Source organism: Cetorhinus maximus, chromosome 7 (genome assembly GCF_964194155.1).
Source record: "Cetorhinus maximus chromosome 7, sCetMax3.hap1.1, whole genome shotgun sequence".
Lineage (NCBI taxonomy): Eukaryota > Metazoa > Chordata > Chondrichthyes > Lamniformes > Cetorhinidae > Cetorhinus > Cetorhinus maximus.
The window spans coordinates 44412853-44436670 of NC_135885.1; the positions used below are offsets into that span (position 1 = coordinate 44412853).

Sequence of the window (23818 nt, forward strand, 5' to 3'; positions counted from 1 at the left end):
ACCCCACCCCCTCTGCCAACCTGCCTATCTTTTCGATAGGATGTATATCCTGGGGTACCCAGCATCACAAATGCTAGTCTTCAGCCCATTCAATTCACTCCATAGGATATCAAGAAATGGCTGAAGGCACTGGATATTGCAAAGGCTGTGAGCCCTGATGACATTATGACAATAGTACTGAAGACGTGTGCTCCAGAACTAGCCACAGCCCTAGCCAAGCTGTTCCAGTACAGCTACAACATTGGCATCTACACGGCAACATGGAAAATTGCCCAGGTATGTTTTTTATTATTCATTCATGGGATGTGGGTGTCGCTGGCTAGACCAGCATTTATTGCCCACCCCCAATTGCCATTCAAAAGGTGGTGAGCTGCCTTCTTGAACCGCTGCTGTCCATGTGGTATGGCTACACTCACAGTGCTGTTAGGGAGGGAGTTCCAGGATTTTGACCCAGCAGCAGTGAAGGAATGGTGATATATTTCCAAGTCAGGATGGTGAGCACCATGAGAGGAACTTCCAGTTAGTGGTGTTCCCATGTCTCTGCTGCTCGTCCTTCCAGATGGTAGCAGTCGTGGCTTTGGAAGGTGCTGTCGAAGGAGCCTTGGTGAGTTCTTGCAGTGCATCTGTCCTGACTCAAAAGGCAGGACAAATCCAATTACCACCCCATCAGTCTACTCTCGATCTCAAGGTGATGTAAAGTGTCGTCCACAGTGCTATCAAGTGACACTTACACAGCAATGACCTGACTTACTGATGCTCAATTTGAGTTTTGTCAGGATCACTCAGCTCCTGACCTCATTACAGCCTTGGTCCAAACATGGGCAAAAGAGCTGAACTCCAGAGGTGTGGTTAAGAGTGACTGCCCTTGACATCAAGGTAGCATCTGACCAAGCATGGCATCAAGGAGCCCAAGCATAACTGGAGTTAATCGGAATCAGGGGGCAAACTCGCCACTGGTTGGAGTCAAACCTAACACAAGGGAAGATTGGTTATGTTTGTTGGAAGTCAGTCATCTCAGCCCCAGGACATCACTGCAGGAGTTCCTCAGGGTAGCATCCTGGGTCCATCTATCTTCAGCTGCTACATCATTGATCGTCCTTTCATCAGGTTATAAGTGGGAATGTTCGCTGATGATTGCACAATGCTTAGCACCATTCGCGACTCCTCAGATGCTGGTTCAGTCCATGTCCATATGCAGCAAGGCCTGGACAATAGCCAGGCTTGGGCTGAAAGTGACAAGTTGCATTCATGCCACACAGGTGCCGGGCAATGACCATCTCCAAGACAGAAACCAACCATCTCCCCATGACATTCATTACCATCGCTGAATCCCCCACTATCAACATCCTGCAGTTTACTATTGACCAGAAACGGAACTGGACCAGCTATATAAATACTGTGGCTACAAGAGCAGATCAGAGACTGTGAATTTTGCGACAATTAACTCACCTCCTGACTCCCCAAAGTCTGTCCATCATCTACCAGGCACAAGTCAGGAGTGTGATGGAATACTCTCCGCTTGCCTGGATAAGTGCAGCTCCAACAAGATTCAAGATGTTTGACACCATCCAGGATAAAGCAGCCCGCTTGATTGGCACCCCACCCACCTCAACATTCAATCCCTCTACCAACAACACACAGTGGCAGCAGCGTACATCATCTACCAGATGCAGTGCAGCAACTCACCAAGGCTACTTTGACAGGACCTTCCAAACCTGCGACTTCTACCACCTAGAAGGACAAGAGCAACAGATGCATGGGAACACCATCACCTGCAAGTTCCCCACCTAGCCACACACCATCCTGAGTTGCAAGTATATCGTTGTTCCTTCATTGTCGCTGGGTAAAAATCCTGGAACTACCTCCTTAACCGCACTGTGTACCTACACCTAATGGACTGCAGCAGTTCAAGAAAGCAGATCATCACCACCTTCTCAAGGGCAATTAGGGATTGGCAATAAATGCTGGCCTAGTCAGGGTTGCCTACACTCATGAAAGAATAAATAATTTAAAAAAATTACCTAAGCCCAGAGAATTTAGATGCAGATTAGGAAAAGCCAAGGCTCTGGGACCCTCAAGAATGCAATGGGGCAGTGGTGGTGTTCAACTAATTGAAGACCTAACATTTTACCATAAGAGCATTGGTAAAGTTATAATTGCTTATCCAGCCATGACTATCCTGCCAATTAGGACACTGAAGCCAAGTGGGAAGAATTACGGTCCCTATAAAAAGGTTCTAACCATGAGACAAGCTGTTTGGTCAATTGACACTGCAAAGTCATCTTTGGAACAACTTACCCCAAAGGGCGAGCAGTTTTTAAAAAAAATTTGACACTGTCCAAATATTTTCAGGATAGAATAAATCCAAAGTGAGTAAATCTGTATATTTAGTTTCATTGCAATGCAATTTTGCTATCATGCAAAATGTTTTGTACAACTACAGCTGAAGCACGAGACCAGGATATAGGATTTGTATTTCCATGTCTTTCATCAATACACTTGAAAACTCTGCTTTCTGCTATACCATGTAAGAATGAATTACTTCAAATCAATTCCTGACCATCATTATCCACAGTTGAGCACTGACAGACACAAAATTACAAACAAACCTGCACTGAGGCTTCCTGAGGGTTTAGTGGCTGATCCAAATCCAAATGTGGTGGTGCCTGATGTATTACTTCCAAAGCCAGAAGTACTTCCAAATCCTACAAGAATAAGTACTGTACACTTAATATAATTTGTGCTAAAGTTACAACATGAAAGGACATCTAACACATAACCAAATAGGATTGGATCAATTTTACTTTACAAAATTTCATTAAGAACTGCAGCCAAACAAATAACTCAGAAATACCATTTCACGTGGTGTATTTCCCAGTAAATTCAAAATTCTGAGAAGAGGCTTAAAAAATGCTTTCCTGGGTCTTGACAAAATACACAGCTGCTATACAACAACATATACTGAAAGCTAAATAAAAGCATAAATGAGAAATTTGTGCATCTTTAGTGAAGTGTTTGTACCCAAATGTGACATTGATCCCAGTTTGGCATGACATTGGGCAATGTGTTGGTGCGAAAGGAGGAAAATTATTAAATCTGAATGAGGAAAAAATCCAATTACAGAAACCTGACATTTTTAAAAATGCGTAAATGAAATTATGATAATGCTACAAGGCAAGACTTGTAGATTAGGAGAGTTTACATCCCAATTATACTTGATTATTTTTCATTATTAAAAAGTGTGTGTATATCCATCTATATTTAATATACACTTACAGGGTGTTCATAATCCTTGCGTAACTTTAGTATCATTGGGTGTACTAGCAGAGGCAAATTAATGTAAAGTTCAAAATTTTAACACAACACAGTTCTAATTTTTAAGCTTCAGCATAACCCCCATCTTTTGTGATTCATTGTTGAGTCAGATTTTCCTACAGTTCACCATTGCTTCTACTGTTACCATTTTCAGTTTCAACATCATTAACAGTTGAAACTGATTGAAAATGGCAAAAGAAGAAAAACTGAAATACTGGAGAAATGATGCATCACAAAGATGGTAGTTATGTTGACACCTGGGAATTTGAATTGTGTTGTCTTAAAACTATATGAATTTTGGTTTCATATGCTGTTTACAATCTGCTGTCATGTGTACATTCAAAGTTATTAAAGTTTAAAATTGTACAAGGACTTTATAAACATATGTACACACAGTTTAAAAAAAAATTGAACGCTTCCTCTTTCAGCGCCTCACTTCCCATTGATATCAGGGGAACAAAAAACAAGCTTGTGGCTCAGCAGGTAACACTCCTGCCTCTGAGCCCAAGTTCCAGGTTCAAGTCCTGCTCCAGAAACTTGCCGACCACAGAAGGGTTATCCATGACACAGTTCAAATAGGCTGACAACCAGCCTGCTAATCCTTCAAACCCTTCACCACTATTCCCCAAAGGGTATAAAAACCTTGTGAAGATATGAAACAAAAATAAATCTAACTATTTATTTCCCATTGTAATTTCTTTTCTCTATTGTAGGTTTAGGTGGGCACTCTGGGATTTCTTCCACGAAGCTCCTATTTTAGAACCGAGTGTATGATGACATCTAATAGCTCTTTCTTTAAGGTCAAAGGCTGAATCAACAACAAAATATACCTAAGCTTTTCTATCTTGTTTTTCTCTCAATTTCAGTTTTAAATTCTCTCACTTTTGGCTTCTTTTCTTCTAGTCCATTTCTATTGGAACCAGGGAAACTTGATCTTTTCAACGATCATCTAATTGATCTCTACTGAATATCACAGATAACTCACAAACAGTATGACAATGCATGCCAATATAGTTGAAGAAATTGCACCATTTAGTAAAAAATTAACTCATGACACTAGCACTTTTCAAAGAATTCTATTAAATAAAACTACATGTGCTTTTAGGAGATTCAAATGGCTATTTATTTGATTAATTACAATTTTGGTCAAAGAAAATCTTATTCTTTACTGTGAACAGCAACTAGCAACATCTTAGGGTGAGAAGATAAACTGAAGCAGAGATGCCCTATATTTTCAGATCAACTGGTGTGAATCCATTTAAAATCAAATGGTTGACCTCAAGAGTTGAAATAGTCAATTAACTTCACTCAAATATAAATTGGGATAACCCAGTGGTTTGGAGTCAGTCAGAGTTGACAAATGTAATGTATAATTGCTTCATGATCCAGTGTGTCACCTGAAGCTGTGTTCATCTTGACTTGGCATTTTCAAGAGACCCTAACAATATACAGAAAATGGAAATTGTGATATCCTTGGTATACAGCAGCCACAGAATGACATAAGTTAAACATGGGCTACAATTCAGAAATACTAAAGAGCAGAAACCAAGTTTAAAGTGTCCTACTTCAAAGAAATATGGAACAACTTATGCAAGGGCCCGAATTTTTGGCAAGTTGGGATGACTCAGGGGGCCCTTAAAAATAGCAGTCAGGACCTGGATGTGGAAGTCCCGCCCCCACTTCCAGCAGATCCCATTTTTGCTAGCAGGGGAAAGGGGCAAGGGCTTGACTTGCACAGGCAGGAAACCAGCATCTGATGAGCATATGAAATTTGTGATGAGTTCAAACAGACCCCATTTAGGCTGTTCCCAGGGCCTAAACTCAGTGTTGTAACCATGATCTTAGGAAGAGGCATAAACACACGTGAAGGGCGGATTCAAAGTCTGTCTAAAAGTGTCATGATCTTGAGTGATTTAATTCCCCAGCCCTTTTAAAAATGGAAAAAACCCAGCTGCAGCTTTAAGTTAGAGTAGAAAAAACAGACACCCTCTGCTAGTGCATTGATTGACAGGCCATCTGGTGTAGTTAAAAAAAAAATTAGCCACCTGTGCCTGCACTTTTAATAGGCTTCGTGGTTGACATTTTCCAAGTGTTATTAGTGAATCCCATTATGAATGCTCGGCCAAGTTTCAAAAGCTCCAAAACCACTCATCTCAGCAGGGGGCTGAGTTCACATTTTGATTAACAGCTTTAAGAGGTCATTAAAGGATTAGCTGGCTTTGATATTGTTAGTGAATAGAAGTTTGTTTTTTTTACAACAGATTGACCACTTGAGGGGATTTAAATTTTTTTGAATGGTTTTCACAAATGAGATTTTTCAGTATCAATATCAGTATAAGTGAGAGCTCTCTTGGATTGTCTGTTTAATTTTCTTCTTCTCCACGTGGCTCCTGAGGTCTGTCCATAGTGGATGCTGAAAGTGGCTATGGAGGAGACATGAGGTATGGAGGCACAGAGGTGCCATAGGGATGGGGGACATGAGGATCGAGGGCTAGAGGGCATAACAGCCTTTAATACAACTCGGCAGAAGTCTCTGAAGGCCTGCCTCGGTTCTCTAACAAGCCTGCCTCGGCACTCTCCAGCTTCCATGGCTGCCTCCGATCTGCCTCTGGAGGAGGCAGGTCTGATTCCATCTTGCCCCCGCCTCCTGGGAGCAAAAATATGGTGGACAGGGGTCCTTTCAAAGGTGGGTCTGCCAAGTCGGGAAGTTTCACGACTTGACATTGCCACCTCCGCCATGAAAATCTGACCCAAATAGATTGGCAGAGGTTGCTTAACAACATATCAAAGTGTGACTTCACCAGAAAGCAGGTTAACTGAGTGGTTGACGAGTATTTCGCTTTTTTTTTCCTCTCTAAACTAAGGCATTGGTTTAAATTAGGAGCCCGGAAATTAAAATTTTCAAATTGGCTAAGTATAAGATTAAGTGAATTAATAATAAAGCAGAAACCTGCACAAAGCAGGTCTAAAGACATTAAAATTAACAATTAAACAAAGTACAAACTAGATTCTAAAAGAGGGAAGAGTATTTTTTTTTAAGGTTATGATGGGTAGCTGAGGCCTGTTGCTTGCAATTCCTGCATTATGTGGGAACTTCAGGACACTGCATGTGCCTTGAGAGTGGGGGTGGCAGCTACATGTGAAGAAAGTGTCTCCAGCTACTTGAGTTCAAGTTCAGGGTTTCTGAGCTCGAAGGCATCTGGAGTAAACATACAGCAGGGAAGTTGAGAATTTACTGGATCATACATTCCAGAAGGTGGCCACCCTAAAGGCAGCAAGAGATCAGGATAATAGATAAGCGACCAGCTGTAAGAGTAGGGTTTTCGGGTGTGTGCCACTCTCAAACTGGTACTCAGGAGACTACCAGGTGTGACAATACCCTGAAGGAGTACAGTCCAGACCATGACACCAACACGCACGGGACTGCACAGGAGGGGACAGCAATGTGTAGAAACGCAATCGTTACAAGAGATTCCATTGTTAGGGGAGCAGACAGGTGTTTCTGTAATCGTCTTTGTGGGTCCTGCAAGCTGTGTTGCCTTCCTGGAGCCAGGGTAAAGGACCTCACATCTCAAAGAGGGTCTAGAATATTCTGCAGGGGATTAAGGAGTGAGCCAGAAGTTACGGTATATGTTGGGGCCAATGACAGAGGGGACAGGCATTGAGGCTCTGCGGTCAGACTTTCAGGAGCTCAGGAGGAAGTTAAAAAGTAGGATCTCAAAGGTAGTAACGTTGGGTTACTCCCAGTGCCACGCATTAGCGAGACTAGAAATAGGAAGATAGGGAGGACAAATATGAGGCTGAGGCATGGTGCAGGAGGGAGGGCTCTAGAATCTTGGGGTATTGCGATAAGTTCTGGGGCAGGAAGCACTTATTCAAAAGGAATGGGTTACACAGCAGGACTGGGACCAAAGTCATCGCAGGGAGCTTCACTACTGTGGTTTGGGGGGGGGGGGGGGGGGGGTGTTTAAAAACTAAATTGGCAGGGGGGTGGCCACCAGCATAGTAGGAAAGAGGAATAGGGTGCATGAAGGAGCAAGGGTATTGGATAGTGCTAGAGAAGAAAGTAGTAACATATCAAATAGGAGCAGACCAAGAAGGAATACAAAGACAGGTTTATAATGCATGTGTAGAAACATACAAAGTATGGTGAATAAGATTGGTAAGCTACAAGCACAAATAGCCAAGTAGGAATATGTAGTGGCATTAACGGAAACGGGGAGGACTAGAATGTCCACAACGTCAGGGTTGGCATCCTGGTCACCTAGATCTGCCAGTGTGCACCTCAGTACAAGGCTGTATCATTGAAAAGGCAGTAGCACAGAGGCAGCTCTAGGGCATGGCAGTGGCTTTCTGTTTTCAAGTGGGAGGACTACTATATTTGCCCAGTATTCATTAATCTGTTGATTCTACCAGTCCACAGGGAGAAGGAGGATTGAATAATGAAGCCTGCGCTCAATGGTGCATTCTTGATGGCAGTGATCCGCTTGAGAAGGAGGGGGTCCTGGCACCGCCTAGCGCAGCTTCGAGAGGAGGCCCGGCCTGGTCCAAGGGAGCCCCAGGAAGAACCAGAGGATGAGGAAGTTAGACCCATCCCACAGAGGCAACTCGCATGGCCGAGGGACTACTGAGGGCAACTTCCTATCTGGAGATGAACGGAAGACAATGCTGCGCGCATCTGCGTTTGTCAAAAAGATGTGGTGGATCATATCTGCCACATTCTCCAGTAGTATCTAACGCCCATGGACTGGGAGGACATACTTGCCAGTGCCCCTGAAGGTCACTGCCACTTAATTTTTTTTTTGCCTGCAATCATTCCAGGAATTCACAAGGGACCTATGCGGCATCTCAGTCCTCAACACATAAATGTATCAAGGAGTGATAGATGCGCTCGATAGTAAGGCTCATCATTTTGTGAAGTTCACACTTGATGAAACTAGCCAGGCTGCTAGATTTCTGGGGCTTGCAGCTATCTCAGGCTTCCTTAGAGTCAGGGTGCAATTGATTACACATGTGGAGAGCTTCATGGCAGCAGCCCCTGATGTTCATTAACACTCCCTGAACGTTCAACTGATGTGCGATCATCAGAAGCACAATGTACGGTTGTGCCAGGTACCCTGGGATACATCCTGAGTCGCTCCCAGGTGCTTCACATATTTGAAGGGCCTCAATGATTACAGGGTTTGCTGCTTAGGGATAAGGGATTACTCATGACAACCGTGCATTGCCCTCAGATTGCCTCGGAGGAGAGATATAACAGAGCGGTACATAGCTCGACACAATCCATCACTGAGCGGACCATTAGCATCCTGAAGATGTGCTTCCGATGTTTGGACCGCTCAGATGGGGCTCTACAATACTCTCCACAGAGGATGCCCTGCATAATTGTGGTCTGTTGCGCCCCTGCCAGTGGGAGACATGGCTGAGAGCTCCTTGGATGAAGAGGAGCAGGAAGGGCAAGAAGCTGAAGGAGGAGTTGAGGGCCAACTTTAACACGAGGATGCCATCGTAGAAGCATGACATGAAGACACTCCCGTGCAATATGATAGCCACAAGATTCCAGGAGTAAGATGCAAGCAACAGGAGATGGTCAAATTCCTTCTGTCCCTTAGTGCCATGCCAGTGCACTGAAAGGCCTTTACAACCAGTAACATTAAGAGCAAGTTCAGCATTCGGACTTGCCCCTTCAATCTTAGTGACTCACTAGGCCCTAACCTTTGAAAAGGTCAGTGGTGAATCCTGTATCCGTGCACTCTGAGAAGTGATAGTTGGCACAACAGTGCAAATGCTGCATTAAAGGACTCAATGCAGTCATCACCATCTTAATGAGAAACTTTTAGTATGGTTGGAGAGAGCATAATGACTGCATGTCTTGTGCTTTGGCACCACCAATGATGGCAGCCATCTCATTTTGAGAAACAATTACAGCTAACCCCCCCCAAGGCTACTGAGCACGCCTAACTCCATGTTGTTTTGTAAGGAGTAGAGAACACTAACACATTTTGTAAACACTTCTGGTAAAGAGTTTGACACATTTCCCTGATATAACACGAGAGTCGAATAACTATCATGCGTCAACTACACATCACATGAAGGTGAGGCTCACAAAGGGAGGTGATCACTGAGTGGGAGCATGGCTGACCCTCGCAATAAGAGGGCACGTAGATGCATATGCCTGACACTTTTAAATAACGGGATCATTCTCATTAACATCAAATGTATTTACAAAGGTGCATGACATATACACTGATTGAATACCCATGACCCAGAAGTGATGCCAAAGTTTCTTAATTTTTCTAACCCTACCACTACGTCTTGGTACATTCCCGACAACCGCAGCAAAGGTAGAGGCAGCCCGCTAACTGCTACACCCCGTTGTCTCTGATGACTTTGGCAGGCGTCCTCTAGAGGTCTGAGACCTGGCCTGCTTTGGGTCTGCTGTTGTGGGGCAGGTGCACCTTCCTTGGCCTGTACAGCTGGAGGTGATGGGGTCACAGAGGGAATTGGGGTCAGCTGGACACTCTTAACCTGGGTGGATGGCCCCAGGGTCTCCCCTGGTCCTCCTCCCTATGAGTGCCTGAGGGTCCCTGCCTGATTCCCTGAGAAAGGTCTCCTGGAGGGAGGTCAAGGTGCCCTGTGCCCCTCCCACCTAGCCACTGACGGATCCCTCCAATGCCTATAGTAATGGAGTGCAGGTCCAAGCACAAATCCAGCAGGATCTGCCGGACTAAGGTCTCCAAGGTGGCCGCCACCCTTCCCACGGAGACCTCAAGGTGCTCACATGTTGGAGCCACGACATCATACAGAATGCGGCAGACTCCTCCATCCTTCGCTCTAGTCTGTTGACTGCTTCTCGCAACTCGACATGATTTTCCGTTGCTTGTCATTGCATCTCCAGCACATGTGAGATGGCCATTTCCAGAGGCTCATCATCTGACTCGGGCTCTGGGTATCTGATCTCCAGCAGTCCTCCGAATGCCAGGGATTTGGGCTGTCACTGCCTCCGACTGCCGTGGAGACGTCTCAATGAGGTGTTCTCCAGAAAGTGACCCCGAGCCTAATCTAGAACTATGACCCAACAGGGTGTGTCTCTCTGAGCCGGTGGCAGGTGCAGGTGAACGCGGTGACGAATATTCTTCAAATGGATTCTCATCATCCTCCTCTGAGATGACCTGTGGCTTATTTGCCTGTGCTGGTCTGTCTAGACCTGCTGCTGCCTGTATGAGAGAGAAGACAGATTTAGTTCATGAACAGACTGAATACAACATTGTATGTCACTGAGAATGTCAGGATGAGACAAACTCATGGAGGCACCATCTGTACCAGCTTGCTGGGAGAGGCTGATCTCACCTTCCCCACAGGAGTGATCTCTATCCTTCCCTGCCAACTTGCCTGCATCCTCCTCAAATTTGGAGAGCTCCTGTGTCAGCCGTCCCTCCTGCAGTCTGGGATCTCTCCCTCTTGTTGTGAGCAAGCTTGGCCTGCATGAAGACAAATGGGTGGAATGTAATGGGAAGGGATGGGGCAGATATTGGGAAGCATGCAGGCCTACTGTGTGTGCCAAGGATGGAATTTGTGCATCATGATAGAGGAGATGCTGGTGATGTTAAAGTGTCTGTGAGACAATCAGTGCTGTACAAGGTCCCCAAGCAGTATAACTCTTTGAGTACATGATGCCATTATGAGTGTGTGAGATTGGAGTGAGCTGAAGGTTGACTTACCTTGGTGCAGTGGATGTGATCCTCCATTCATCCTCTTCTTACACTGGATGGGGTTTCTCGAGTGGGTGCCTGACGAGCCGACCTCCCTTGCAATCGCCTCACAGGCTGGCAAGGTGAGGCTGCTGGGCCTCCTGAAGCCATCCCTTGGGTACAGGACATTCCAGTGCTGGCGGACCCCATGGACTGTCTCAAGGGAGTCAGTGCAGTGCTGAACCTCAGTACAGCTTTTTTTCTTAGGTGCAGCTATATTGAAATGTTTCCTCCACAAAGCTGAGCTGGAAATGGTGAATGTGTGTGTTCGGGTGCCACTTAAATATGGTGCCAGGACCTTTGACCCATTATGTAACAGCGGGGCAGGTGAATCAGTTCCCGTCTCACCATAATGATTCGGAGACCATTCGCTGATGCATAATTAGCCTCCGAGCGTGAAATCAGGCATGAGTTCCTGCCACGCCACCCAGCAGGAAACTCACCACAAAACCCACCCACCGCACTTAGTTTCCAAAATGGAAAATCTCACCCATGGGTTCTTGGACTTCATAAAGAGACACTGAGTACAAAAGCAGGGAAGTTATATTGAACCTTTATAAAGCTCTGGCTAGACCACAATCAGAGTATTGCCTCCAAATCTAGTCACATTTTAGGAAGGATGTGAGGGTACTTGATAGGATGCAGATTTACCAGAATTGTTCCAGAGATGAGGGATTTAGTTACAAGGATAGGTTGGAGAAGCTGAGGTTGTTCTCCTTGGAGTAAAGGGTAAAGGAGGTTGAAGGGAGATTTGATAAGAGGTATAGAATATTATCACAGATTTAGATAAGGCAGACAAAGAAAAGCTGTTCCCATTAGCCAATTGTACAAGGGCTAGGGGACACAGATTCAAGATTTTTGGGCAAGAGGTATCGCTGGGAGGTGGGTGTGGGGGGGAAGATAAAGCAGAGACAGGGGCACGTGAGGAAGAACTTTTTTTTTACGCAGTGAGTGATAATGACCTAGAATCCGCTGCCTATAGGGTGGTGAAGTGGAGACAATCAGCAATTTCAAAAGGAAATTGGATATGCGCTTGAGGGAAATACACTTTCAAGACTACATGGATACAGCAAGGGATGGGAATGACTGGATGGCTCTACAGAGTGTCATAATGGATTTGATGGGCCAAATGGCTTCCTCTTGTGCCGTTATGATTCTATGATACTGATGGGAAAAGAAAATGCTTCAATAATTAGGTGAATTTCTGCAGGGCAGTGCATTTCCTGCTCTGCCACTATAAATCCACAGAAATCCCTTTCCACTTACAGACTTCCGCCAAAGTTAGGGTGGAGAGACGCCCAACGAAATTCACCCTTCACCCCTGTATATGTTCAGTATGAAAGAAAGACGAATACACTCCAGGTCCAGCTAGCTCAGATGAGACATGCATGATTTCAAATGGGTTAATAATTAAATCAAAAATGAAATAAAAGTTGTCTTGGCAAACTCTGTAGGGAGAAAGAGGCAAGGATTCAGGGGTATGAATACAGAAGATTGAAGGGGCTGCAGAGGATGCAAAGAGACCCACAGCTGCAGAAGTAAAACGTAACATTAAAATTTTTTCCTGTCTTTCAGCAGTGAGAAGGCAGTTAGCGGAGAAAAGAAAAACCCACATGATTTTGAAACAGAAATCAAGCACAGGACAGTTAATATTCTGAATGATTAACTTCACCAAGTGTTCACAAGGGATGGTATGCCTCTGAAATCAGAGATAAACCAAAGGAAAAACTATTGGCTGGTACAGTTAAAATGAAAGCCCTAGGCAGGTTAAAAGGGCTCAAAACCCCAGCAGTGGCTGATGTCGATTCCTGACTGTTAGAGATTAGACTGTTGATTTGTGTGGCATTAATAATCATTGTAAGGGACATAGGGGGATACTGGTCAATGGGAATTAGGCTAACATGATGCCCATATTTAAAAAAGGTCAAACAGATCCAGGCAACTAGATATCCATTAGTCTTACTTCAATCTGGTATAAAATAATGAAACTAATTATCAGGAGTAAACAGTATAATTATCTATTCAATAATAACTTGGTATCAAACAGTCAATTTGTATTCAGGACTGGAGGATCTGCTTGACCAATCTGTTTTGAGGAAAGAACATCCTAAGAGATTGTATAACGCTCTATCACATGTTGCATGTGACTTCCAAAGAGCATCTGGGAGGGTTCCACATAAAAAATTATCAGGAACATATGAAAATGTCAGGGAGTAAAAGGTCAACTGGTCCATTCCTAAACATTTGTGATGAATTTCGTCACAGTTAATAGTTATGATTAAAGCTGTAGAAATTGAGTTGAAACCTTGGGAAGGGTTGAAGCCTCAAAACCGAGCTACTTGTTTAGAATAATTATGCTGCTGTGGGAGATGGGGGAAAGAGTACTAAGTGGGGTCTTCTGGGATCATTGGAACCATTGCTATTCCTAATATACATCAGTTGTAGTGAATGGTTGCTTTATTAGATTAGAGGGTGTGTGTAGTGGTCCCCCAGGGATTGGTGTTGGGACCACTACTCTTTCGGTTTTTAATTTTTTTTTTTATTCTTTCAAGGGATGTGGGCGACGCTGGCTAGGCCAGCATTTATTGCCCATCCCTAATTGCTGCCTTCTTGAACCGTTGCAGTCCATGTCGTGTAGGTACCATTCCTTTTTTGTGACTTTGTAGTGGTTTGTTACAACTAAGTGGCTTGCTAAGCCATTTCAGAGGGCAGGTCTGGAGGCACATGTAGGCCAGACCAGGTAAGGACGACAGATTTCCTCCCCTAAAGGACATTAGTGAACCAGGTGGGTTTGTTTTTTTTTACAACAATCAACAATGGTTTCACAGCAGGATTTGAACCCAGGTCCCCAGAGCATTTACCCTGGGTCTCTGGATTACTAGTCCAGCTAGAGACAATACCACTACACCATCACCGCCCCATGCCTCACCTCGCAATGACTTGGACATGAATATACAGGGCATAATTTAAAAGTGTGCAGATGACACAAACTCAGAAATGTAGTAACAATTGAGGATTGTAGTAGGCTTCAGGAGGACACAGACAAATTGTTAAAATGGACAGATGAAATTACACAGAGACAAATGTGAAGTAATTAATTTTGGTAGGAAGAGAGACAATATGAACTGAAATGGTGTATTCTAAAGGAGGTGCAGGAACAGAGACCCAGTGGTATGTACACATAATTCTTTGCAAAGGTCCAGTTGAGAAGGCTGTTAAAAAACAGAAGGGATCCTTGGCTTATAAATACAGGCATTGAGTGCAAAAGCAAGGAAATTATGCTGAACCTTTATAAAACACAGGTTAGGCACCAGCTGAAGAACTCTGACCAATTCTGGGCACCAGACTTGAGGAAGGATGTCAAGCCCTTAGACAGGGGCTGAAAAAATTTACTAGAATGGTGCCAGGGATGAAAGACTTTAGTTACGTGGAGAGACTAAAGAAACAGTGGCTGTTCTTCTTAGAGCAGAAGAGGCTTTAAGGTGAGATTTAATAGAGGCATTCAAAATTATGAAAATTTTGAAGAACAAAATGCCAAAAATATATAGCAGACCCATTATCAACTGAAGAGAGAAAAGACAAGCAAATGTTTCAGGCAGCTCTCATGAAATTTCTATATTTCGAGGTCAAGCTGGTTCTTCTTTCAAATGCTGACAGACCTGTTGTATATTTCTATTGCTTTCTGTTTTACTTCAGTTTGCCTTTAATCAGCTTTAATATTGGTTATTTGTGATTGTGATGTTCTTCAGAAGGCTTCAGGAAAGGCAAAGAAATAAGGAAGAGGGGGAAGAAGAAATAAAGATTGCAATTGCTTTAGAGTTAGAAAGCAGCTTTAAATGACTGAAAGGCCAATTCCACCATATCATATTTCTCAAATAAATTCTGCAACTGCTGAAAGCGCTTCAAAAAAATCTGTTTAAAATTAAATGAAGTTTAATTAATGAAATCATGAATTTGTAATGAATATATAAGTGATCAAGTAATTTCCAAATTGCCCTGATAACCGTGGGCAAAAAAATCTGGAAGTCCCTAAAGTTTTTTTTAAATTGAGTAGACAAATTAGTGTTCAAATATGGATAGTTAACAACTATAAAGCCTAAGACAATGATAAGTCTCATAGACTTATGCACAATACAGAAGGGAGATTACTAGTCAAATTTAGTGAAAATCTCACATAATTGTTAAGGTGACACCACTTCTAAAAACGATATGGAAACAGGGCAGTTCTGTACTCAAATTCTCGATCTGCTACGTATCAAACAAGTTTAAACATTTGATGTCACTATTGTCATAATTCACTACTCACAGAACAAATGTTAACAAAAATCCCTTTAAAGAAAGGAAGTATTTTAAAAATATATAATGTTCTACGGAAGGAAACTTTGTATTTTGGATCTATTTGGTAGTCACTAATTGATCCAGTGCATTTAAAAACCAACATTTTCAAAGTATTAAAATAGAAACTTAGACATTACATAGGTTTTAAAATGGTACCTCCAAGGGTTGAAGAACCTAAGCCACTTGACTGCAAGCCTGTTCCAATACCTGAGACGAACGGTGTTCCAAAATTAACTCCCAGAGGTGGTTGCGGTCCTAGTACAGAAAAATCAGAAAATTTGCCTTACTCTTAGAAGTAGTTTTATTGAATATATCAAACTCTCCAATATGAGAACTTTTTACATCTGCTATTCTTGAAACAATGGACAAGTGCATCAAACAATAATGTCCAAACTTAAAATATTATAAAAATAATTAGTTTAAAACTAGACCAAAAATTGTCAACTTAATACACATTAAAAATAGATTGATCCATATTCATGCTATTTAAATTTTAATTCAATTCTTTGTCTAGGCCAATTCATCCACTTTAATTGCATACAAACTGAATCAAATAAAACCCTATCAAAGATATTATCAACTATTTTCTCCCTACATTTTCATAAAATGTGTTAGTACTATAGTGTATGCATATATACTATATGTATATATATGGTCAGTATCAGCTAGTGTGTTCCAAATGTTACTTTTTAAAATCAACAGCTTAGATCCAGTGACAAAACCCCCAATTTTTATATTTATATATATATATATGTATATAAATATATATATATAATATATATATATATAGATAGATTTTACACATGCATTGCACTTAATTGTGAATCAATTTAGTAATACTTTTTAAACAAATAAAATACATAAAGAAGCAAGACAATAAGATCTTTCACGGCTCAATTTATTGTTTAGTTTTGAAACATCTCAATTACATGGCAACATAACAATGCAATTTTCATTTTAAAAAAAATCATAACTGCTATAATCTTGATTTTAGTGCACTACAGTTTGAAATTAGGTAACCTTTTATAAACTGAGGGAATAAATCATCCATGTTCTCAAGGCAGTTACAAACGAGAAGTGAATTTCTTTGCGTGCGCAGTTTGAAAAGGCACCACTGAATTTACACTCCAAATGTAGGTTTAACACATCCACACTTTCACAGTTCAAACACACGACTTATTTTGCCCTGCTTAAAAGGTAGAACATAATATTGCTTTTGTATTCTGATATTCTAGAAGACTTTTAAGTGTCAATGAAAGAATTTGGTGTTGAGAACTAGAAAATTGTAAATTAAGCCAAAAGAAAAGCCAGGAAACATAAGCAAATTATGGATCAAATCCTTAAGTAAAGAGACAGTATCATTTTATGTGCCTACTTAGGCTTCATTTTAAAACTTTCGAAAATTCTTACACAACTACAATTTTATATTATATTATACATAAAATACATTTTTTTAAATTGCTGTGGCTAGCAATAAATACATTAGTTAAAAATGAGTACATATGCAGCAAATAATTGAATATTCAAATAAGGAATACTGGTGTCTAGCTTTTTTAGGTATCTGTTGGGACATTAATTAAAAGATGGTTCAAATGGAAGAATTTTAAGCAAATTTGATCTTCTCCATTATTCAAAAATTCAGCCCCAATACTAGGTCAAGTAAACTGAAACTGTCTCTTTGTATCATATAAAGATTTCAATGAACAATGATAAGAGCCAAACGCACAAATGATTTTAACATAACAATTTTACAGATATTGCAGTATTGTATAATATATATAATTTACAAAGACTGATTCATAATCAAACCAGTGTCATAATCTAGTGTTATATGGAAGGCAACTGTGGCACTGCGTGTTTGTATATAAAAGAAATAGTGTCGCATAGTGCGTTTGTAACATTACAATACCAGGCAGAAGTGGATTTTTTTGGCCATTAAGACATCTCACTTTTCAGTAGAACAACAATTTTATTACTGCTTCATCAGAAAGCAAAGTTATAAAAATTGTATTTACTGATTAAAATTTAGCACATAAGTGCACCAACTTACCTGCACATTATTCTAGCAGCCTCATTTTGCAAATACCTTACCAACTTAAATTAACTTAAATGCTTATATATTGCTGTTAACACTGCTAAGTAACAGCAAATACTCTAATTATTTTTCACATTTGTTTAAAGAACATTAATTTTGATTTATCACACATACTAACCAGCCAGTTTTACTGGTGGGGGAAGAGGGAATTATCATGTTAATAAATATTTAAAACTGTACAAAACTGAAAGATTATGCGGTTGAGATTGGTAAATTCAGTTACTTGCATTTTAAATGCTGCTCTGGAATATGTTAAGGCAGAATCTTATTGGTGCAAGTATTAGAAAAAGCAGCATGTTAATACTGGTTAATTTACTCCTTTACCTCCTTTCTTTTGTAAACATATTTTACTTTCTGCTGTGTCTAATTATTTTTTATTTAAAAAAAACCAACATCTATTAATACTATTGTAGAACCTGCCTGGTATACACTTTTGTTACACCTTCACAAAAGATATACATAAGGTATTTTTATTCACTGTATTTTCTTAAAATTATATCCCTGAAGTTTCAATTTAAAGAAAAAATGCCAGTTTAATTTTGTACCCCTGGCACCTGTTTCTGCTTGGAATAGCACCTGCAATGGGAATCTACTATATTTAGTGAGGAGCATTTCATTCAAACATAAACAAGGCAATTTCAAAATTCCCTGTCAACCCAGTGTGCCATTGACAAAGAAAGTGGGCATCTGATCTGCCATGGCCTGTGACAAGTTGTCCATGCTGTCGGAAGGGTTGCAGTAGTAGTTAGGTTGGAATGAGCCACTCCTCAAATGATATCCTTGTGGAAAAGTGTCTAGCCTCTGCTCGTCACCTTTCACCTCAGGTCAGGGATATACCATGTTGGAACTTAAGCACAAATCCATATCTTGCAGAGTACAACGTTATACCAATATATTATACAACACTCTTTTTGAATAAGTGGAAGGGAAAAAATACCTCATTGTATAAATATAATGGATATGGTATGTAATGTCCTTCAGTAGTATCAAGCCTATAGGTTAATCAAAGCAAAATCTAACCCAAAACAACTAAGGGCTACATATACCTGAAATTTACCCATTAGCCATCCTTTTAAGTTTATATTTTGATCAAGTTTTTTTGAACAAAAACATTATTTATAATAAATATTTAAATTTTTCTGAAATTCGTCAGAATTTGGCGACTCAACAATTCAACACTCAAAAGCCTCACTGGTCACTTCAAACTAAATTCTTAGTCATGTTTACAGTATAAAAAGTCACTTCACATTTTCTAAATTACTGTAGTAATGATCTTCGAAACATCAATTTAAGAGATTAAATACTTTGTAGCTTTAAGATTATTGCTTTGTATACCCTGCATAATCATGATCTGGTAGTTTTTTTATGCAGGTATCAATATTTAATTTTATCTCGCTCATTTTATTTAAAACAAAAAAAGTACAAAGTCTTAGATGCTTTCTAATACAGCAGTAAGACCATGGAGATGTATCCAGGAAGAAAGAAAGAGCAATATACTTGTTCACTATATGGTATGACACATTGTAACCATATATTTGTCTCAACACTATTCATCTATAACTTGAAGACATTCAGACCTGTAGCAGGCTGTTGCTGCTGTGATAATGTTGCAGCCATGGCAACTGCCGCTGCATTTGGTATGCTGAAGGGAGTTGGCCCAGTTGTGACACGTGGAGCATTTTGCCATTTCTTAGTTTCAGCACGCCTTGCTTCAAAGACATCGGTAGCATCTCCAAGGAATGTTTTCCGATAGCCAAGATACTGTTCTCTTAGAATCTGAAGAAAAATAAGTTTCATTACTGCATAACTCCAAACAATACCACTAAAACAAAACAGGCTTACTTTGTTTATTGAGACTAATAGAATGAAAGCAATAGATTACTTACTGCAGAACTAACATACGGATATTGCAATATTTGATAATTCTTAAATACATCTGTTCCATCATTAAAGGCAACTATGCTATGACACCAATCACTAGTTTTTTTGAATAGTATTTCACTACAAGGTATCAGAGACTGGGAATTTAGTGCATGAAGGAAGAAACAACCAACCAACCACACTGCTTCGCCAATCATATCATGAGTAGTCGATCTTCCGGCATTGCACATGGCTAGATAAGACCAAGTGCTACGTACAGGTCAAGCTGAGTTACGGGGGGAGGAAAACTGAAGTAAGAGGAAATAGGATGGTAGGAGAGGGAGGGCTATGAAAAAGGGAAAGTGAGGGGGAAAAGGGAAGATGTGAAGGAGCAAAGAGAGGGTAAAAGGGGAGATGAGAAAGGAGGGGAAGCAGCAAGTGAGGGAATCAGTAGGGACAGGGTTTGTAAATGTTTTACAGCAGAGGTGATTTGGGAGGTCCCCAAGTGGGATAGGGTGGTTGAAAAAGCGGGAACGTTGACGAATACTTCAGTGGATGGGAATGGCGCAATTTCATGCCAAGTGAAGAGTTCCTAATTTTAGTGAAAACAGCATGGTCTCCAATTATAATTAAAACTAAGGATTGTGATCTCATAACTTTCAGGAACTCTTCTCCTCTCCCTTTCACTCCCATTTCTCCTTCCCAACCCTATACCCTTCTTTTTCACCCTTTAGCCCCGTTTCTCCCCCTCAACTCCCTAACTCTGCCTGACCTGAAATAGCACTCGACTAGCCAAGTGAAATACCAGAGAAGATTGATTAATCAGGATTATGAATGATGGTACTGTGTGGATTCGTTGTATGGAGATTTAGTTTCTCCCTTCCCAAACTGAAGATAGCCAAAATGTAGGAAATCATAAAATGGCCATTTGACCCGTTGTGCCTATGCTGGCTCTTTGAAAGAGCTATCCAATCAGTCTCTCTCCCCTGTTCTTTCCCTATCATTCTGCAAGTTTTCCTCTTCAAGTATTTGTCAAATTTCCTTTTGAAAGTTAGTATTAAGTTTGCTTCCAGTGGATTCCCAATCATAACAACTTACTGCATATATGTTTTTCCATCATGTTGCCTTTGGTTCTTTTACCATTTACCTCAAACCTGTGTCTTCTGGTTACTGATCTTTCTGCCACTGGGAACAGTTTCTCCTTATTTACTCTGGTGCCTATTCACTAAGATGGAAAGTGAATCCTCGGATCTTTGAAAGTTTTCTCATGGCTGCTTTTTAGAAGTGTTATTAACTATGATTCTAGGAACATTAATACTTCAATGAGGTCCTGCATCGTTAACTATGATTCTAGGAACATTAATACTTCAATGAGGTCCTGCATCGTTTAGTGCTGAAGAGACTGAATTGTTCAAATTCTAAGCAAGCATTGGCTTTCTCAAAATTTATTAAGAGGTCCTCACTTTTAATGGGGCTGTAACCCTTTTAATAATGAAACACCCCAAATTTATTTTTAAAAAACTGGAGGCTGTGTAACACTAAACAATAAGAATTCTAAAATAACTTGCACATCAGCTGATCTCAAGGCATGGGGCCTGAGCAAATATTTTCTGTATATCCACTCAGTAGCAAGTTGTGAATATGCTTACAAGCTGAGATCAGCATGATACCATGGCTGCTAAGGTAGCATCACAGTACCACCTTGAGGCATAAGTTTTTAGGGATGCAAAGTAATTGACATGGGGTTTTTCTTAATGTATTTTGAAATGGAATATGATGAGATACCTACTGATTGTAATATATAAATACATATTAATCAAACCTCAGCAACATTTCTCTCAGAAATGACATAACTTTCTGGTATAAATTTTCTACAGATATTAGCTGTACTCATGAATATATGCTAAATCAGAAGTTAGCATAATATGCCTTTCAATTCTACTACACATTATTAACAGCTAATAGTCTTCAAAAGTATTAACTTTAAGGACTTAAGCAAATACTCAATTCAAGCCCTACCTTTGCACTTTCATGTATCGACTGGAGCTGGGCAGCCAAGGCTACAAATGTCTGGTATACTTTCTGCATTGCAAGAGATAAGTCTGTAGGAATGACAAAAATGGTCAAACATCAAAAATTAAAAAAAATCCGTTGTCCATATAGTGTTTATTACGATATGTTCTCCCTTCCTCTCCAAAGGTGATTTTTTTGCTGAGGTATAGTTTCATGGGCATACTCCAATGACTCATCCAAGTGGTCACCATTCAGGTCCAAGCATTAACTAGCTATTTTATCGTGGAGGAAATGACAGCCAAATCAATCCTATAGTAATCAACATCAATACGTTTCACAAGAATGTCACTGTCTGATTATTATACTGATTTTTTTTCTGTTCAAGGGGAAGGTAACTTACTAGTAATTCAGCAGCTACCTATCTAGACCCTCTCTTGTCTCAAGCCTTCACTAGTATACATTATTTAATATTTGCTAAAACAGTTCCTTAGCAGAGTTAAGCCATCAAGCAGGATTCTCCTGTTCAGGGTGTCTGTTCCATTCCTATCCCCAGTTTCCCAGCAACTGACACAGCCAAGTTTTACTTTCTCTCAATTCCTGACAAAAATTGACAAAAGGCACAGTGTTGGGAAAATGGAAGCTTCACTCTTGTAAAGACATCCCTACTCCTGGCCTGGCTCGGCTAGATGTTGATATTGGGAAACAAAAGTGGAAAGAAAGTATACAATACCTTAGCACTGATATCCCTCACAAATTCAACCAATAGTATTCTTCTTCCAAATTATAAAATTCGTCCCTGACAAAACCAATCTGCTCTAAATAAATTCTCTATCCAGCAATTACATTCTACAAGTTGTTATCCAAGAAAATTTCCAGGACTTTGTAAAGGAGTCACACTAGCCTTTCACACTACCCGCTCCTGGGTGAAAAAAATTCTCAACTTCCCTCTAATTCTTCTACCAATTACTTTCAATTTTTTGTTCCATGGTATTGACTTCTCTTCTAAGGGAAATAGGTCTATTGAGGCTTTTCATAATTTTATACACCTCAATTATATTTCCCCTCAGCCTCCGCAACCTATCCAATATTTCCTCATAACTAAAATTCTCCATTGATTCTCAATTGACAACATTCTAGTAAACTCCCTCCGTATAGTCTCCAGTGCGATCACATCCTTCCTGTAATGCAGTGATCAGAACTTTACACTGTGCTCAAGCTATGGCCTAACTAGCGCTTCATACAGTTCCAGCATAGCATCCCTGTTCTTATATTCCATGTCTTGGTTCAAAAGTATCCAGAATGCCTTCTTAATCTTTTTGATATTTTCAACATGACAATTAGATTGCCCCTCAACCTTCTAAACTCAAGGGAATACAAGCCAAATTTAGGCAGCCCATCCTCATAATTTAACCTTTAAGCTCTATTATAGTTCTGGTGAATCTGCATTGTACTCCTTGCAAGACCAGTACAGCTATCCTGATTTTTAATACCTAAAATTGAATGCAATATGTCAGATAGGATGTGATCAGAACTATTTACACGTGAATCATCACTTCTTCACCTTTGAATTCCTACCCGCCCCCCCGAGATAAAGGCCAACATTCTATTAGCCTTTTAGATTACCAGCTTTTGGTGATGTGTACTTGAACACTAAACCACTTTGCTCATAGTCTCTAGTCTCTCACCATAAGAAAATATTTTACCTAGTCTTTCCTAGATCTAAAATGGATCTTTCCCATAGCTTTACACTCTCATCCACTCTGATCACATCCCTTCCTGTCCCCATCCACACACTGTACTGTGCCTCTCAGCTTAGTGCCATCTACAAACTAGAATGCAAATCTCTACATATTAATTCAAGACACCAATATATGGTGAAACTCAGACATCAGTACAGATCACTTGTCACAAACTGCCAATTGGCGATAGGCTGAATGGGTTCCTTCTGTTTTGAAAAAGTTAGTGGTCCCATTAGGAGCATTAAATACTACTGACAAGCTGCCCTTAAATATACAAATGCTGCACTATTAAAGATGTTTTTATTCTGCTCCCTATCACCAACCTCCACTGAGAAAGGGCATTTGATTAAAAATTTGAACACAAGATGCTTTGGAGAAGAATGAGACCAATTCTGATTAAGATTTTAAATTATAATAGATTGACAACTGAAATTGTTTTTATTAGAGAAAATATTGAGGCGCTGAAAAATCTAATTAAATGATACAAGTGATGGATATGATCAATGCAATTTGGTTTTTTAAATCTTTGACTGCAAGGTAAAGACAAATACAAAATAGGGCCAATTGTTCTGCAAGGCTAGAGCTTTTTTCTTCCAAGAGTGGCTGTGTGTATTTGAACAATTAGCTGGAAATGGGACACAGGTTACAAGGATATACAGCGTGGATGATGCAGCAGGTATTGATGAAGGATCACAGACCTGAAATGT

At 40.5% G+C, this 23818-nt stretch overlaps 1 protein-coding gene across 3 annotated transcripts in view; it reads right to left on the reverse strand.

Annotated features, from left to right (window-relative positions):
• Window positions 1-23818, reverse strand: part of nup58 (nucleoporin 58) — a 69171-nt gene that overhangs the window by 7141 nt on the left and 38212 nt on the right. Inside the window, exons 12-15 of one of the 3 annotated variants that reach the window (XM_078545409.1) lie at window positions 21379-21461; window positions 19077-19275; window positions 15561-15659; window positions 2610-2705 (exon numbers count right to left, since the gene is read on the reverse strand). In XM_078545409.1, the coding sequence (XP_078401535.1) occupies window positions 2610-2705; window positions 15561-15659; window positions 19077-19275; window positions 21379-21461 (477 nt within the window). Of the gene's footprint in view, window positions 1-2609; window positions 2706-4418; window positions 4754-15560; window positions 15660-19076; window positions 19276-21378; window positions 21462-23818 lie in introns of those variants that run through there. The other 2 variants (XM_078545411.1, XM_078545410.1) reach the window with 2 other exon arrangements.